General features: G+C 31.3%; 1 protein-coding gene and 1 long non-coding RNA gene across 2 annotated transcripts in view; both read right to left on the bottom strand.

The window, feature by feature from the left end:
* Positions 1-448: 448 nt before the first annotated feature.
* Positions 449-5,145, bottom strand: LOC119641472. The gene is made up of 2 exons (XR_005247835.1): positions 1,550-5,145; positions 449-1,500 (listed from the first exon to the last, which is right to left on the bottom strand). It is a non-coding gene; the product is annotated as an uncharacterized LOC119641472 (long non-coding RNA).
* A 3,865-nt stretch (positions 5,146-9,010) lies between these two features.
* LOC119641466 (protein naked cuticle) overlaps positions 9,011-15,546 on the bottom strand; it is an 11,528-nt gene continuing 4,992 nt past the window's right edge. Inside the window, exon 2 of the mRNA XM_038040170.1 lies at positions 9,011-11,231. Within this exon, the coding sequence (XP_037896098.1) occupies positions 9,346-10,371 (1,026 nt within the window). The 5' untranslated portion in view covers positions 10,372-11,231 and the 3' untranslated portion in view covers positions 9,011-9,345. The remainder of the gene's footprint in view (positions 11,232-15,546) is intronic.

Here is a 15,546-nt window from a genome sequence, read left to right as displayed (position 1 = left end):
TTCTAAGCGTTTTTTAAAAGTCATTTAGTTTTATTTACTTCTTCTGATTCTTTTTTTTTTTTTTTTTGTTTTCTTTTTTCATTAAAATAAAGAAAAAACTAAGAAATTAATGGAAGTACACACGTCATTTTTTTAATTTAATCTTTTTTGTGTTTACAAAGACTTTTTTTCTTTTTTTTTTTTTTAAGTATAACTAAACTGGGGAATTGCTGCGTCTCTGCAATACATATGCATATATATTTGAAAAAAATGAATGGGAAAGAATTAACAGAAAATATAAATTAAAAATGTTTCAAATATAATTATTATAAAAGCTTTTAAAAAGTTTTAAAAATTTATAAAAAAAATTTTTTTTCTCATATTTAACTCATGAATTACTTTCATTTAAATAATTTCGCTTAAAAAAAAAAAAAAAAAATAGATTATTTTTATATCAAACATTTCTATGCTAGCATTTGCACCATTCCAGAAATACAAGTCGAGGACTTTATAATATATATATATTCATGTTTCTGTTCGTCTATTTGTCCGTTTCTACTGTTGAAATTTTCCTGACCGCAAAAATAGGACTAAAACGCTGCACGTTGTAATATGAATTCTTTACACTGCAGCTTATGAAGATTAAATTTTATTGACCGGCCGCGATTGTAAAACAGCTAACTCGCTTATTGATGTAAAGCTTGGTAAAATTATTTCTCGATCGGTTACACCTACATTTTCCGTCTCATCTATTTTTCTTTATATTGCAAAAACCAAGGTCGTGGATATCAAAAATTGGCCACAGAGCGAATGCAATTTTTTTCTTTTTTTTATAATAATTTAATAATGCATTTTTTTTTTTAAGGAAAAATGAACAATATTACCATTAATATCACAAAAATTTCAACATTTTTTTTTTTTAAATAAAAAAAATGGAAGAAAATCAATCTAAATAGTTACAAAAGAATTAGCAAGAAAATTTTGTTATTTAATTAATCGATCGAGTGGATTTTTTTGTCGTTCCGCGATCTTATCTCGATATTATCTATAATCTGTACAATTCGAGTATTGAAAACTTCGGTCCATTCTCACCGAAATGTCTTGTATTTTTTCATTTTTTTTTAATAAAACTTTTATATAAATCAGTTATTCGATTTTTCTTTTTCATTTAAAATATTTTAATTTTTTGTATTTTTATCTTGCTTTTTAAAATTGTTCTAATACGTGTTCATATAGATATCCGAATTTTATTTATTTATTTATTTATACTTTTGATTGCAAAATTTACAACTTTAGTTAAAAACGTACAGGAAGAGATTTTATTATAGCTTTAAAAACAAAATTTACATTAAAGTTATCAAAAAAAAAAAAAAAAAAAAATGTATTCACTTTAACCCTAGATACCCATTCATCGCCTTTGGGTAGCAATGAACACCCACACGGACCGATCGTGCATATTTTCATCGTAACCTTTTTCAGTAGTATTTCAAATGAATGAAATTGTCACTTCTTGCTGTAGAACTATCCACTATTGTGTAGGTTTTCGCGACCTAATCCTTCCGCTTTTCACAATTAAGCCGCGCTTTATTTCAATTTTTGTCACTCTTCGATTTATACAGATCATGCGGACAGAGCAAAATTCTCGTTACACTGTCCTTATGTGCACATGTGCTTTCTGGAGTGTCCGGATCTGGTTGGTATAAAAATTCGCCTTTAATCATTTTTGAAATTGTATTTAATCAATAGCAGAGAGAAACATTTTTAATTTACTTTGTGCTTATTGTACATTGTTATGCTTTCGTAAATCTTCATTCACTTCACTTTTCAATATATTATTCAATTTCTTTTGGATTACATTTAGAGAGTTTTCTAATTTTTTTTTTTTTAATTTTTTTCTTTTTCCTTTTTTTTTTTAATTTTTTGTGTATTTTTAATATTTTTTTTCTTTTTATTTTGATCGATTTCCTTTCCAAAAGCAGTATACGAGAGGATCAAAAATGTTATAGCATCCGATATTACTTTAAATCTTTCTTAAAGCTTTAATGTCACAAAAAGACATTTTTTTAGAAATGTGCAAACAACACGTCAAGTTTTTACTCGTGTGTGCATGTAGGAGTTAGTTTCTAAATAACCTTTCGGGAAAATTTATTTTATTTATATTAACAATATCCTTGTCCACAGCAAAGGCAACAGGTTTCTTGCAACTATTTTCGACAAACTGCGGCAGGGAATAGATTTGGACCGACCAATGTATCCTTTCAACTAACATGCTTAAAGCTTTTCTATCGGCTAGTCTCTGTAACAAAGCGCTATAATAAAAATATGTATGTATTTTTAAAGCCGTCGCCGAAGAGAATTTCTACGAGCATTTCCTTTAATATCTGAACGTAAATTGAATTAATTAATGAAGACATCAATATTTTTCTAGAAGAGAACTCGTGAAAGCACAAAACAAATCGGCGAAATCAAAATTCGTAAACATAATATTAACTAACATATATAAAAAGTCTTGGAAATGGCATACTACTGATGATAATAACAAGTCCAACGAATGCGAAGAAAAATGATGACAGATTAGAGAGAAAAATCGGTTCTTGAAATCGGCGAAGGAAAGTGGCGATAGAGTAGAGAGAAAAGTCTGCTACTAGAAACGGCACGCGTTAATGATAGAGTAAGTGATTGTGGAAAGTCTTTTCTAAGTAGAAATTAAGCTAACAAGAAATTTAATTTCATCAAAATCATCGATTAGGCGACGATGATGTTAAACCGATGATGTTTTCTTAAATATATTTTCTTGTAATTAAATCGGCATTTTCTACCGGGAATTAGAATAAATAAAGTATCCTAACACACACTTTAATACCTCATTCTTTCTTTTTTGATAAGAGGGTCACTGTATGCCGCTAATTAGAAACTGCTGTAGAAAAACGTTGTGCCTAATATTCGTGAGTAAGATGGATGTGAGAGCTTATCTCAGTGAAAATCTTCCGAACAGATGGATGAGCGAAGAGGGGCCATCGAATGGCCCCGATTCGTACTCTTACCGCAACCTCACGTCGCTGCATTTTGTTTTCTAGGGACGCATTAAAGATAAAATGTATCTGACAAAACCGACAATAAACGATCAGTTGAGGGAAAATCTTCATGAAATAATTCGCCGCGTTTGCATCGTGTTATCAGTAATGTGGGAATCAAAAAGGGGCATCAATTTGAACATTTGCGTTGACTAAACTAATCCTGCCGCCGTCTTCTTCAATTTGCACTCTTAATCTGCAATTCATCTAAATGAATAGTGCTTTTATAGTCACGCAATGTCTATGCACTTTTTTTTTGTGGGACACCCTATATATGTACACACGGCTTTATATGCTTCTCGTATAAGGAGCGAATCGAAAAAACGATTTAATTAATTATTAGATTCATTTTGGAAAAGAGTTGTCTAAGACGAAAACGAAAGCTCTACCCGATATGTAAATACGAAACCGGAATTTTTATATTAACTTGCAAAGTTGAGATAGAATGCCGATTCTACATGTAATGCTCTCGCGAGATCCAAACATTTTGTACAAGTTTGGCCTGTTAGTGTGGATGCAAATGCAAATTTTATAAATAGAAAATACATAGTTGCTTACATAATAAAATGAAAATAATATTTGATTGCATTAACGATTGCATTATCTCGTTGAATTCAGTAAAATTAGCACTAAACGTATAAGACATGATTGAATGCCGCGAAGAGAATGAATGTTTTGCATCTGCTCTATTGGCCTTTAATCTATTAACGCTCAATACTTTATATTGAATGGCAGTTTGTTGCAGAACGAAATTGATATCAGATAAGCTTCATTAGTTGAAAAAGAGCAACGCAATTGTGCAAAGCTCTTAGCCAGGTCCTCATTCCAATCCCATTTATGCACTCAAAATTTGTTTAACGGGAAAACTATTACTTTTTTCTATTCAATGTAGATGGAAAGAACATTTCACTCAAGATATTTCGAAAAAAACAAAATAATGTGAACGAACAGATATTGTATTAGAAATTGTGTGAGAAAATTTCAACTATCTAGATTTATCGATTAATCAGACCAGAGTTATCTCTGGAACAAAACTATTTGCAAACTGTTTCTCAGGAAAGACAAAAGTTAGAAGAAGAATATCTAAAAATTGTCGCGTGTACGCGCTCGTGTCTCGCAAAATCTCCTCTACTATATATTAATACGTAGAAAGGTTAAAATTTTCGAAATTTTTTAAAACAAATTGCTTTACTAGAGCAAACAGGTCTTATGTATAGCGATTTTTTTAAAAACTTTTGCCAAAAACGCGTTCGCTTCGGACTATTTTTTTTCGAAAATTTTAAGCTTACTACGATTACTACGAATTATTAGCTTATTGCTAATCAAGTACGTCGGATTGTTTTAAAAATCTATGCTTTATGTAATAAAAAAGGATCAGCGTTCGAAGAACGATGAAATGTCTTATCAAACACTCCCCATAATCCTCTACGCATTTGAAATGCATTACTTTGAACTTTCTTTTCGTAATTAAATGCCGTTTAAACTTGGGTTGAAAGGCAAAGCTGCACTAGGAAATGTGAAATGGAAGCTTGTTAAGCAAATGAACAAGTAAACTCAAGAATTATTAATACCGTGAAACAATAACTATTAGAGCAGGAGACTATTAAACAAAAAAAAAAAACGCCCATATTACATCTTTCGATCCGTAGTAAACGTGTTTTCGACATATATATACATATATATATATATATATATATTGTTTTCTGTGACTGCCTTGCAATCAAATTTCACAACAAGTTGCTTCTCGAAAGACCTCGCCATTCTTATAATACTTTTAATATTTTTACTTGATTTGATTTAAGCTAGCATCGTAGAGGAGATTCAGGGCTCTGTGTGTGTGTGTGTGTGCAAATTTCAAGTCTATATCTCATTGAATCGAAGGGCTGCCTTTGCTGTAAAACAAATATTGTTATTAAAGAAATATAAATAATTTTCATAAATAAAAATTTAAGTGAATTTTTTTTTCAATTTATTCAAAAACTAAAAATATAAACCAGGTTTCATTGCATTCCCTTTGGTTACATTTAAAAATTTTGTTTTCGTTTTACATTTTGTTAAAAAGCCAGCTTAAAAAATTTTATTTTTAAAATGATTTTATTTGTTTGCTTTTTTTTATTATTTATACAATTTTTGTTGTTTATACATATTAAAGTTTTAATTTTGTACTTTAGGTATTCTCATTTTTTGCATTTTTCTCTCTGTATATATATACGTATATATATATATGCATATATATACGTTTATATATATGTGTATAAGTTTGGCAAATACATTAGTGTGAACATTTTAAAACAAAATACCTTAAGCTGGCTTTTGGCGTTGTTTGAAAGCGGAAGAGAAAGCGGAAAAAATTTATTTATTTTTTTATTTATATTAATTATTATTTTTATTTTTAAATAAAAAAAATGCAAAATTCTTTGTTTATATAAGTCTAGCAACATCAACATTACCAACAGCGAACTCGTCAAAACATCTATTTGATAGGATGCTTACTTGCAAATTTTTTAAACCCCACCCAGCTTCCAACGCAAGGGTATATTACGTTAGTGCATATGCATGCCACAACACTTGAGATAGGCCTATCTTTTATCATATATATGTAATCACTTTTTGAATTGATCTAATCTTGTACACCGCAGTGTTTTGGCCCAAGCACGAACACTATTGAATACGATTCATATCGAACCACTTTTGGATCGCTTCCCAAGTAACACCTTGTTTTGAAAAGCAGTTATATGAATAAATCTATAAAATATGTTGGTGTAGGGTATATATTGGTGGACCAGGTCCCAATGTACTCTATTTATTTATTATTGCTAATCCTTCAAGAATTATGTACTGATCAAAAGCTCTATGAATGTGCAATCAGTTTGCTGATAAATGGCTAAAAATTCTAGCAGAACTAGAAGAATGAGATCGACAAACCACAAACATCAAAATTTTTGTTGGTTTAAAAGCCGCCTTTAAACCTTTCAATCCTAGTTTCAAAAATGCTCTTGGGACCAAACATAATTATTACAGTCTACATAGGCGAAAAGTTAATTTATAGCTCATAGCGGAGCACTGGCTGCTTATCAAAGACAGAAATTAAAATTTGTACGTAGATGCAAGTTGACGTTAAAGATATACTATTCTCCGCTAGGCAAGTCTCCAATCCAAACAAATGAAGCTCCAATTAACGAGGAGAGGAGAGATTTTAAACGCGCCGAGAAAAGAACTGATCGTGAAAACGATGGACAAAACTAAACCGGGCCAAGGTAGTCCGCGTGTAAAGCAGCAAAACGGTTCTTCGAGTTAAGAATTATCTGTTGATAATGTAAGCATTGCCACATGTATAAAAGAAAAAAAACAGAGCACTGCTCCTTTAACTGGTTTGTTTTTCATTGCAAAACAAAAAAAAAAAAAGTTGCATATACATATATCACGTTATTTATTACATTAAAAAAAAAATCTCTTTGATTTGTAAAAACAAAAAAATTTTAAAAAAAATATTTTTTTTCTTTTTTATAAGCAAAGAAATCTTAGGAGAAAAATTTGATAAAGAGGATCTTTAAAATTATAAATAAAAATAAATGAAATCTTAAGAAGTTTTGTTGTTGTGTTAAGTTCGCTTTGTACAAAATGAAGTGCATTTTTTCTATAAAATATTTGGCTTTTTTTTGTTTTTCTTTACAATAAATTAGCAAAAGTAGAAGAGGGTGGGATGGGAGGATAGTAGGTGAGGTGAAAGATATATTTTATTTTTTCTTTTATTTCTGTCATCATTATTGGTAATGCAGGCAGCTTTCTTCTCACCACTACAAACTCTCACAGTTCTTATATAACAAAAGAAGAAGAAGAAGAAAAAAGAAAGAAAAGCATTCATAAAATTTAAATTAAAACTAAAAACAGTTTTCTTCTTTGTGTTTCACTTTTAAAAATATATTTATATACAATGTACAAAATGTTTCAAGTATATGGAGTATCGATATAACGATTAATTTGTAATTTCTCAAATTTTTGTTTTATATTTTAAAAAAAGCTAACAGAAAAAAGAATAACAAAAGAAGAGGTACTCGGATTCAAGTCACTTTTAAAAAATATATCAAAAATAAAAAAAATTTTCTTTTTCAAAAATATTACAAATTATATCACTGATCTGCATATCATTTTACATAAAAATTTTTTATAAATAATTTGTTTTTAAGAAACTGGAATAAAAATATACAAAATACTGCAAAGCCAAACAGAATTTCAATTTAAATATTACAAATATTTACAAAAATATAAAAGGAGTCAAGAGCTTCAGAATATACATAAAGATTGAAAAATTATTAATGCATTTTTGTTTTTCTTTCTTTTTAATAAAAAATTTTTTTTAAAAAATGTATATATATGTAAATATAAACATATATGTATATATATTTATATATATATATATATACATGTACATACATATGTGTTTATATGTACATATATATACATATGTACATATAAATAAAACAGATTTTAAAACTTCATTAATTTACAAAAGTAAAGACAATTCTTAAAACATCTAAAATAAGAAAAAAAATTTTAATACAAATAAATAAAAATATGACTGGATTTTGTAGTCTACGAAAGATTAACTACAAAAACATGAATATTGCAAACGATGGCTTATAGAGTTAGAAAAAAAAAAAAAGAAGAAATAATAAGCGCGAAACGAAAATGAACAGTTAATCATATATACATGGAAGTAATTTTTTTATACAATACATTTATACATAACGTTATTAAACAAAAAAAAAAGTACTTAAAGCTCTTCTTCTTTGAAAAAATGTTTGGCTTTTATGAAAGAAAAAAAACTTTTTTTAGTTTCAATATCTAATGTGCTTAACTAGATTTAAAAAAAAAAAAAATAATAACAAAATGCTGCCAATTCATCATCAAGATTTCAAGGTTCTTACAAATGGTACTGTGAGAATTAAAGCTGGTGATGACGACGTAAATCGCAGATCAACTCGTCCTTAGTTTGTTTCATCGTAAAGCTGCTCTTCAATTATTCACTTTTTGATATATATATATATATATATATATATATATGTATATATACATATATATTGATATCTGGCCAAAAAGTGTTTCATTTATATTTTTAATCGATTGTATTATTTTCCTGTATTTCTTTGTTTAGCTTTTATTATTATTATTATTATTATTATTATTATTATTTACTTTTATAGTATTTTGGTGGGTTGTCTGTCTTTGTTTTACTAACGACGCTTGTAATTATGGTTTTCTTTTCGGTCGGCTGTTATTACTATTATTCTGTTTACCTTAAGTAAAAAGGTACCTTTTTCAAAACAATTTTTGTAGATGAATCTTTGTTTTTTTTTTTCATTTTCTTACGGTTTAATTCAATTTTCTTTTCAGTTTGTTTATCTGTCATATTTCCTAATTTTATTTCATTAATTTTTTTTGTTTTCTTTTTCCGTTTTTTCTTTAATAATATAATTAAAGTCTCTCTATAATTATATCACGTTCAAGAACATCTTCATATTTTTCTTTTCTAAATTTAAAAAAAAAAAAAAAAAAACTTTTTCTCCTACGAAAAAAAAAATGTGAATATCGATGTGTATGCGTGCAGCGTATTTTGTTGCTACTGATGTAACAGAAAAGAATCTCTGCTTGACAGTGGTGTGATCTTTATCGGTAAAACTTTGCTATCAGAGACTTTCTTCTGCAAGTTTTTTTCTATAAAGTTTTCTCTTTTTGTTTTTAATTAAGTTCACAGATGTTCTTGTTCTTTTCTTTCCTTTTTAAACAATGATTATGAATTTTGCATTTTTTTGGCATTTTATTGGTTTTGATTCTTCTTCTCATTTTTTTTCTTGTTGTTATTTTATATCGAGAAACTCTTGTATTTTGTTGTTGTTATAGAATTTAGAGTTTTGTTTTGGTTTAACATTTCCTTCTTATTAACTCTTTTCTTTTAAGGTTTTATTTTATTATTTATGTTTTATACTTGAGATCACAAGCATTTGTAAGAGGATTGGTTGGTTGGTTGGTTGATTGTTGATATTACTGTTGAGATTTTTCCAACCGTTTAAGTTTAGGTTTTTAGAAAATTTTGTTTATATTTTTAAAATTATAAATGTTGTTGCTACTATTATGTCGATTTATTAAAATATTTTTATTATTATTATTATTATTATTGGTTGTTTGGTGGTTGTATTGCGTTTTAATTACACGCTATTGTTGCTGTTGCAGTTGTCATAGATATTAATCATATATTATATCGATATGCGTTCGGGTCGTTTGTTTAATGCGGTTACGATTGCACGTTGAGCAACAATTTCAAATTGTGCGTATCAAAGTCATCGAGCAGATTTCGTTTAGAGCTCTTAACCACATGACCACCATAAGTATGAGCGTCCATAGCATAACTGCTGATACTGCTACCGCTGCTGTTGTGATTGTGATTATGATGATGATGGTGATGATGATGACGTTGGTGGTTATAACGGGCGTTAATCACACTTTGTAGACTTGGACCAGCGCTGCTGGTCATCTTCTCTTCGCTTTTATTTAAAGTCCAATGCTCGGGCGGCTTAGGCAAAGCAGTGGGCGCCGGAGCATCAAAGCATTTGCTGCCGGCGAAATGCGTTAAAGCAGTGGGTATAAGCGGAACAGTTGGCGAAATTTTTCCTCCACTGCCATTACCGTTAACACACACCAAAGGACTTGTATGTTTGGATCGCGATTTACGGGCCATATTATGTCCCAATCCCGTAGGTGTGTTATACAGAACGCTCAATCCACCACCGAGCAACGAAGCAGGCGATTGCCGTGTCGCCTGACCTTGAGGCGAACGTTGACCGTCATGCTGCTTTTGTCCGCTGCCTCCGTAACGTTTATTTGTACTTCCGGCTTGCTGGTAGTGTAGCGGCTGATGTTGTGCTTGCTGCTGGGGTGAACGTCGTTGCTGCTGCCGGTTACGTTGCTGTTTTCGGGCGGAGCCAAAATATCCACCGCTCCCGTTACCGGCCGAGCCTAATGAAGAAACACTCGAACTGCTACTGCAATTCGAGGTGGTAGATGCGCCCGAGGACATTGGACATCCTGGGGGTGAAGAGCTTAATATTAGCTGCTGTTGTTGTTGTTGTTGATAATTTGTACTGCTGGCAATACTGTTGGAATGTGCACTTAGGGATGGTGTTGATGGAGGTGAATTACCGCTGCCGCCTCCCCCATGCGACACATTTTTCGTACGTATAGTTGATGCTGCGGCGGCAGTTGCTGCTGTTGCTGTCGTCATCTTAAGATTGTTACTAACGCTATTGTGCGAGTATGTCATAGTACAATTGTTGTTATTGTTTGGTTTTAGTTTCCACTGAAACAATTTCTCTCTCTCTCTCTCTCTCTCTCACTCTCTATCTTCCACTAATCTGACGTTTCTGAGCAACGTTGGTCGTCGTCGTCTTCGTCGGCTCGTCTTTATTGTTGATTATTATGTTTATCTGTTTTTTATTTTTTTTTAAATTAATGCTTAATTTTAAATATCACACACAATAAAATCAATGTTGTTTGCTATTAATTATAATTGGGGGATTCTTGTATCGCTTCGGCCGCTCTTAATAAGCTGGTGGTGCTTTTGGAATGGCAATGCTGCGTCTTTAATTTTTTAACAAATGTAGATTTTTTTTTCTCAGCTAAAAAGCCAAACCGTTGCCTTCAATATGCACTTAATAGGCCTTACACCGATACACTGCTCACCTTTCGTGTGCCGAAAGCACGCCTTTCTCGTCTCTTTCCTTCTCCCGGTCTCTTTCTTATAGTCTCTTTTTAGACTTTTCCTTATTTACAATATGTGTTATATATGTAATTCCTTATATACGTTTATATGTATATATAGCTTTTTTGATTATATGTATACTTGCTTTTTTTAATAATTATTAATTTATTATTATTATATTAATCAGTCTGTTAATTATTCACTTGTTTAAGCTTTTTTTTCTATGCAAAAACGCTTACGTGCTTGCCTTGCCGTTAGTTGTTTGCGTTGCTAGGATGATGGGGATGATGATGATGATGAGGAGGAGGAGGTGGCGACGGCGGTCTTTCTTTCTTCTCTTCCACTTCAACTTTAAATTATCCAGTTCTTCGTCTTCCCTCCTTATCTCGTAATAGTACTCTATTGCGCATTTAGTCGTGGTCCTAATGAAAAACAAAAAAAAAATATATATATATATAATAAATGTACATCATCAGAGACCCAGCGGTAAATTGTAATTTTTGCAATTTATCTGTTGCTATAATATCGTTATCTTCTCTTAATTCCTTGTTGGCCTATGCCAGGTAAATCTCCTGCATATATAATAGTTTGCCCAATGAAAAATTATAAAATCTCGATCGGTCTTTCTGATGCTCACTACTTTAACTCACCCCTCAATTCGTTGAATGTTTCTCTTGTTTCAGAAAATTATTTGCAAAGCTTTCATCTATTGTTTAACACGGATTCTCCTATTGAATTGAGCAATTTTCACGTGAAGAAACTCGAACCTCTTAAAAAACTAACTGTTTGTCGAATAACAAATAAAAATGTCAAAAATCGAAATAGAACTCTTTACTGCAAGGGAACGTACTGCGCTGTACGAATAGGTAGTAAAAAGACCCAATTGATATTTTTAACCTTATAAACGCTTTAAATAAATAGCTTTTTGTACATAACACAGTTCTCTTCACCAAAAAAAAAAAATAAAACATCAAGCTCTTAAGGCCTTCAAAAATGAAAAAAAATCATAGGACCAAAGGCACGATCACGCTTGAATTATCAGTCATCTTACTGCTTTTTTTTCAGTATCAAAAATCTATTTTAGATTAACAGGAGTGTATTCGCTTATTAATAAACAAACGAGTCATTCGTTTACTTTGATCTAAAAGTAAAGCAGAAGTAAGCAAATACTAAGCCATAATAAATAAATTAACTAGCAATGGACAAGCATATCTTGTATCAGGTAATTTATGATACTACGTCGATTAAAGTTTTTATTGAATATCCCCGATCACTTTATAATCAATTATTTTCCCTTGTCACAAGGTAAAAAAAGCAGCTGACTCTTTGTTTAATTCTAATGAGGACAGCCTTGTAGCTATTATGTTGAATACAGGCGTCTCTCGTATAATACGGAATGCCTGTCAGACACTGTTTCAATACAACAGAGTACAACGTGCGTATATTACAACACGGCTTTGATAAAACACGATTTCATGTAATGAAATATGTATTTCAAGCAACTTTGAAAAAAAAAAAATTTGCCATAATTTTCGATAAAAATTAATCTTGCGAATTAAGTTTGTGGACCAACCTTCTATCGTACCGATCGATTCAGAATTTTAAAGCTTGCCTATCCGTCTTGATTTCTTCTTTTCAACATATACAGGTAACAAGTTTCGACAAACTTTAATGAAATTTAATGTACTGACGCGTGTTGGCCTATGAACGAACATTATCGAAAGCATTTCGGCCCGGACCACTAGGATCTAGAGTATTTAACAGAGGGCCATGGCTTTACTTGTTTTCCTGGCGTTTCCACAAAGTATCTAATGGTTGGCCTTAATACGTTTTTGCTTGACTTTTTTTTTAATCCCGTAATTAACTTACTTTTTCATTTATATGAACATTCGGAATGAAAATTAAGCTATCATAAAATTATACACCTTACACCCAAGATATGGTTTCGATATAACACGGTATATATTGCCTTGATTTATATTATTTCAAAGCATCGCATATGAGGGCTTCGATAACCGAAGAGAACAGCTTTCAGTACAAGAATTGCCTTATATAATAGCTCTGCTGTATTATTAATAATTTTTAAACACTTGGCTTACGAATATGTTTTGTGCTGCCCACCTTAGAATTGTTCCCGCTTCGCGCAGTTCACTCTATAATTCGTCACTAATTATTTGCACCAACTAGCTAGTTCTAGTTATAAAGAAATTATTTTCAAAAGCTTTTGCAAAAAACAATGTTTTAACACTTCTTTTGAACTTCCTTCTTTGAATATCGCGATTGAAATGCGTTTGGCTTTAGCAAATACTCTGCTTTTGTACCCTTCTCAAAACCGATACCAGATTTAATTCTTGTAATTTTGTAAATGCTTTTACCTGCCAAAATTCCCTCGAATGGATATTAATTTTGTCGTCGTTCGGCAGCTGAACACAACGTATTTACTTTATAGTCTGACAGGTAGAGCATCGTAAATCTAGGTTTTTTTCCAACATTTTAAGGAGTTTCACGTCATGAAAATTCGAAAAATTCACCTGTAAGCTTATTTTTTCAAAACCTGTGATTTTTGTAGCAGTATAAAGACAAAAAAAATCCCATTTAACAATCTCAACTTATATTACGGTTGTTGATTTGGTCAACTTTTCCTCAACTGCCCTACCAACCTGATCACACTGTGTACCATACCACCTTGCCTGTCATACCTGGCATATCCTCGTTCTGTTTAACTTCTGCCTGAATTCTAAGATTATAAAAAAGTTCTTGCAAAAGCATTACGCAAGCATACCTGCCAAACATATATCACGAAATTTCTCATGGTTTTTGCGATGTTTATTATGCCAAACTGCTCGTTTTAATAAATTCGCAGCAAAAACTGCGTTATGAATTTTGTACAAGGATCAAATCGTTGGAAGAGTTTCGAAAATATGCAAGCAACAGTTAGTTCATTATCATTGCTTTTCCCATGGGCTCATTAGAAATGCTTCGCATCCGAAAGATATAAAAACTTTACGTTGGACTTTTGCAAACGCTGAAATATTGTTACTAGCGATGGTACCAGCTACTAGTGTGAATAAAGGCGGAAGCAATAAAATGAAGCGAGAAATTTCAATGGGCTTTTTTTTTTATTTGAGCGAAAAAATAATAAATAACGATAACGGCAGCCAAAGCTGGCGAGGATTGCACCAAGAATGTATTCGATTATTGTTGAATAAAGGAATAATTGACTCATATTAAAACTAAAGCAGAAGTAAGCGAACAGTCATGACCCATTCTACAAGATGATGGTGACCAATAGGCGATATTTACACTGTAGCTATTTGTTTTCACATAAAGTTAGACACAGTTCAACCACCCAATACCTTGCATATGCCTATATAGGCATCTCCAGATTAATTCATTTTACCTTGCGGTGTCGAGACCTTGTTATAACAAATTTTTTTTATATTTTTACTTAAACTAAAATATCATAAAAAGTGACGTAGTTTTATTAGGTATAATTTAGATAAAATATAAATCAAAAAAATGTCTACCGTGTTGTATCGAGACCGTGTTATAGTGTAGCTTCAAATAATGTATCTTCAATGCATTGTGTACAATATCAAAATCAAGTCTTAAGGAAGCGTATGTGAAGACAACTTCGACACTTACCAACCCCCTACAAAGCTCTGTTAAGTTGTTCGGCGCAAGATAAGAGCGGATTTGGAAAGCTATTCCATTCAAATTATAAAAAACAAGAAAACCAAAGCACCTGATATAGATGAATATGAGCAACGTATTCTAGTTTGACCGCGCTACAGACTCAAGTTTATTCTTTATTATATCAAATTTCCAGAAGTTGCTAAAAATAGTTCTGGAAAGAAGAGTAAAAATTTCTTAAGCTCGTTCGAAAGATATTCTTAAAAAGTTTCTCGAGATGTCCACAAAAATATTTTACTCTGCTAGTTAAATTCGAATTTATCTTCGCACCTTTGTCTTAAGATGGAAAATTTTTTGATAAAATTTCGTCCTCAGAGATATATACACATAAATGAAAAAGTAAATTGACTTCAAGGTTTGAATTAAAATTATATTAATTACAAAAATATTCAAAAAATAATGACGACGATTACAGAATTGATTTTCATCAAAAGTTACAACTAACCTAGTTCTCTTTTCTGTCAGAGCTGATAGAAATTCTGCTTGCTAACGACGAAATAAAAAAAAATAAAAAAAACACTTATTCGATTATTTTCTGAAATGGTGGTGTATCTAAACCGTGTTATAATAATCACAAATTTTGTACGGCTACGACAAGTATCCTGTTAAGCGGAGAACGCCTATGTATAAACAACAAAAAGGTATATGTACGGGTTGTTTTCAACGTCCTATACTCTCTGAAGCACAGAAGAGTGGGTCGGTTCTGCTATATGTTTCGTGACCAAGCTTATTAAGGGTGCAGAAGAGTTTTCATCTCTAATGAATGGCTTCATTATCCCGTGTAGAGTCATTGGACACTTGCTTCTTTTGCTCCTCCGGCGTTATAAGGCTAACTATGAGCTGCATTCTCCTATGCTCGTCCTCTGGAAACATTTTAATAAAAGCGAACATGTGAAACGTACATGATTTAATCGATAAGGTTATTGGGAGTCGGTAAGTGTTGACGTTGCTATTATTTTTATTTATCTTCCTTTTGCCACTATAAGCTTAGGCATGAGTATTCTAAGGCGTGAATTAAAAGTTGTCTCTAATCTTTCAATGAAA

Source organism: Glossina fuscipes, unplaced genomic scaffold (assembly GCF_014805625.2).
Source record: "Glossina fuscipes isolate IAEA_lab_2018 unplaced genomic scaffold, Yale_Gfus_2 150, whole genome shotgun sequence".
Taxonomy (NCBI): Eukaryota; Metazoa; Arthropoda; class Insecta; order Diptera; family Glossinidae; genus Glossina; species Glossina fuscipes.
The sequence above is the reverse complement of the archived record's forward strand: the minus strand, read 5'-3'. Positions and strand labels throughout refer to the sequence as shown.